General features: G+C 36.9%; 1 protein-coding gene across 1 annotated transcript; it reads left to right on the forward strand.

The window, feature by feature from the left end:
* Positions 1 to 276: 276 nt before the first annotated feature.
* LOC104737299 (putative cysteine-rich receptor-like protein kinase 39) lies at positions 277 to 2,869 on the forward strand. The gene is made up of 6 exons (XM_010457440.3): positions 277 to 1,186; positions 1,273 to 1,529; positions 1,609 to 1,819; positions 1,901 to 2,138; positions 2,234 to 2,372; positions 2,468 to 2,869. The coding sequence occupies exons 1-6, from the start codon at positions 337 to 339 to the stop codon at positions 2,750 to 2,752; spliced, it is 1,980 nt and encodes a 659-aa protein (XP_010455742.1). The 5' UTR covers positions 277 to 336; the 3' UTR covers positions 2,753 to 2,869.
* The last annotated feature ends 607 nt before the right edge of the window (positions 2,870 to 3,476 follow it).

The following is a 3,476-nucleotide window of genomic DNA, read 5'->3' on the forward strand; positions in this document are numbered from 1 at the left end:
AATTTTATTTTGTTCTAAACTTTTCCTTCTATTGACGAAAAGTTTATATAACTAATATTTCAATTAACCATATTATAAGTTGCAGTGTCCTCGCAAAACATACGAAAACCATAGACTTGACAACTTCAACGTAAGTTTGGAGCTAGAGAAGTACGTAATGCTTGGGGATCACATGTTAGTATTCCAAACAAAATTGACCAATACACATTTTGTGAAGTCAGATATTACCTCTTTCTCAGCTCACCTATATAAATATAATAACAAAGCTCGAAGATCGATTACTTCTAAACAATAACGAAATAGTACATTTAAAAAAAACTTGTTATATCATTTAACATGGGGGCGTGCCCTACTTTGATGATTATCCTTGCTTCTTCTCTTTTTCTTGTCCTTCCAAACCTCGAAGTCGTTTACGCCGTCGGGTGTGCCGGACGCTACTTCAACGGTAACAGCAGCAGCTACGGTCACAATCGCCAGAATCTTTTCTCCACTCTTGCTAAAAAAGTCGTCGCCAATGGTGGATTTTACAACGCTTCACTCGGCAAAATTCCCAACAGAGTTCACGCTCTTGCCCTCTGCGCAAGAGGCTATGAACGACAAGCTTGTATCAGTTGTGTCGAAAGAGCAACTCAGGGTATACTACATGAAAATAAATGTCAAAACCGCATAGACTCGTTCACATGGGACGAAGACGAAGAAGACAATGTTTCTTGTCTTGTAAGTACCTCAAACCACTCAACTTTTGGTAACCTCGAGCTTAGACCTGCTGTTAGATACGAAAGTCCAAATAGCATCGAGCCATGGAAAAACATGACTCTTTTCGAGAAAGAATGGAATGCAATGGCTAATCGGACCCTCGAGGCTGCCGCGGAAGCTGAAAATTCCTTGGTACTTAAATACTATAGTGCCGGGAAAGCCGAGTTCACAGAGTTTCCAAACGTTTGCATGCTGATGCAATGCACACCCGACATAACTTCCCAAGATTGCAAGACGTGTTTGAGTAAAAGCGTGACACTTTTTAAAAAAGAGGTTTGGGGAAGAAATGGAGGTGAGGTTTATCGTCCAAGCTGTTTTTTCAGGTGGGATGTATATGCTTTCCATGGTGCTTTTGATAACGTAACAAGAGTTCCTGCGCCTCCTAGACCTCCGGCTCAGGAAAAGAAGAGCTCTAGAACAGACGATAAAGGTAAAACAAATGAGCTAGAGCATTGCCAAAATTTGTACATATGATAGATAGAGGTTCTTAGACTAAAAGGAGTTAATGATTTGCAGGAAGAAGGATAGGAGATAGCGGAATTATTGCAATAGTTGTTGTTTTTACTTTCATTATTCTTTTGGTGTTTGTTGGCTTCATCATGTTCCATGCACGAAGGAGAAAATCAAACAACATCATCAATGGAGGTGCAGGGTACTCTGATTCTGATGGTCAACAAATGTTACGGTTTGATCTTGGTATGCTCTTAACGGCAACTAATGAATTTTCGCCTGAAAATAAGCTTGGCCAAGGTGGATTTGGTACAGTCTATAAGGTAGTAATTACATTTTTCACGATAATGAGTAACGGATCTTTGTCTTGGATAAGTAACCGATCTTTAAAACCGGTTTCAGGGGACATTATTTAACGGTAAAGAGATAGCAGTGAAGAGATTGACAAAAGGTTCAGGACAAGGAGATACAGAGTTCAAGAATGAGGTTTCACTCTTAACAAGACTCCAACATAGGAATCTTGTTAAGCTTCTTGGGTTCTGTAATGAAGGAGATGAAGTGATTCTTGTCTACGAGTTTGTCCCCAACTCAAGTCTTGACAGCTTTATATTCGGTGAGCCTTGGTAAAAGAAGATGTAATTTTTCGTATATTTTTGGAAACTTTTAGTATGAAAATGTTCTGTGAACACTGCAGATGACGAGAAGCGTTCACTTCTTACATGGGAGTTGAGAACCAGAATTATAGAAGGCATTGCCCGAGGTCTTGTTTATCTTCATGAAGATTCTCAGCTGAAGATTATTCACAGAGACTTGAAGTTGAGTAACATCCTTTTAGACGCTGAGATGAACCCTAAAGTTGCAGATTTTGGGACAGCTAGGTTGTTTGACACTGACGTGACTCGAGCTGAAACAAAACGAATAGCTGGAACCCGGTAAGAAATATATTAATCAAGTTTGAAGACACATTTGATTTAAATGAATCAAACAGTCATGACTTAATTAGTGTTATTGGTTTGCATATATGCAGTGGATATATGGCTCCTGAGTACCTGAACCACGGACAAATCTCAGCTAAATCTGACGTTTATGGTTTCGGTGTTATGCTTCTAGAGATAATAAGTGGTGAAAGAAACAAAAGATTCGAAGGAGAAGGCCTTGCAGCTTTTGTAAGCTTCTTCACATATCAGTCTTTGTTCCATTTATATATCGCTATTCAAACTTCTGTAGAGAAAGTAAAAACATTTAAATTTTCTTGGTGCAGACATGGAAGAGATGGGTTGAAGGAAAGCCAGAGATTATAATTGACCCTTTCTTGATGAAGGACCCAAGAAACGAGATCATCAAGTTGATACAAATTGGTTTGTTGTGTGTTCAAGAGAATGCAACAAAGAGACCAACCATGAGCTCTGTGATAACTTGGCTTGGCAATGAGAACATCATCGTTCCTTTACCTAATGCTCCTGCTTTCACTGGAATCCTATCCCAATTCGAAAGTGCTACAATAGCAATGAACGAATATGTCTTCACGGAGTTGAGTTGTCGTTGAGTTATAAATAATTTAATTAAAATACTGTTTTCGAAAGCAAACTACACAATAATCCTTCTTCAAGGAACCTTTCATTGTACCTTTATTTCCTAAATTTCAGCTCAAACCACAATATCTATTTACCTATTTTATAGTGATAGTAACTAACTCTGCCATATTATTATGTGATAAAAGGTCAATTAAAGCCTAATGTGTAGGTTACTCTGTTGTCGGAAAAAAAAAACAGATTACAAACATAACAATAATTTAAAATAGTCCTTCTACGACCACTTCCGAGTGAAGAGTTTTGATCTATGTTAGGTCTTGGCCACCGTTGCCACTTACGATATGGTTTATAAAATTTCTAATTTGCTACTTGACTTTAAAACAAATTAAAAAAAAAACATTTAAAAAATTATTGAATTTTCTATTTTCTTTTCAAAATTAATGTTAAATTATATATAAAAAATAACCTTATTTTTTTAAAAAAAATCTCAAAAAAATATTTCTAATAAATTTTATTATTATAACTGGTACTTCGAAATACTACACAAAGAAATGAAAAAAAGAATTATGGACAGAAAGAGCTAAAGCTCTACAATCAAAAAGAAACTAATGCTGCATTCGCGTATTGGTGATCATCCGCGTATTGGTGATCCCCTAGACGTTGAATCATTGTAAGTTGATCTTTCAGTTGCTTGAGCGTCCCAAATCTCAGAAAGTAATCACATGCAAAAAACAGATG

Source organism: Camelina sativa, chromosome 13, assembly GCF_030686135.1.
Source record: "Camelina sativa cultivar CO46 ecotype springtype chromosome 13, ASM3068613v1".
In the NCBI taxonomy this organism is placed as follows: Eukaryota; Viridiplantae; Streptophyta; class Magnoliopsida; order Brassicales; family Brassicaceae; genus Camelina; species Camelina sativa.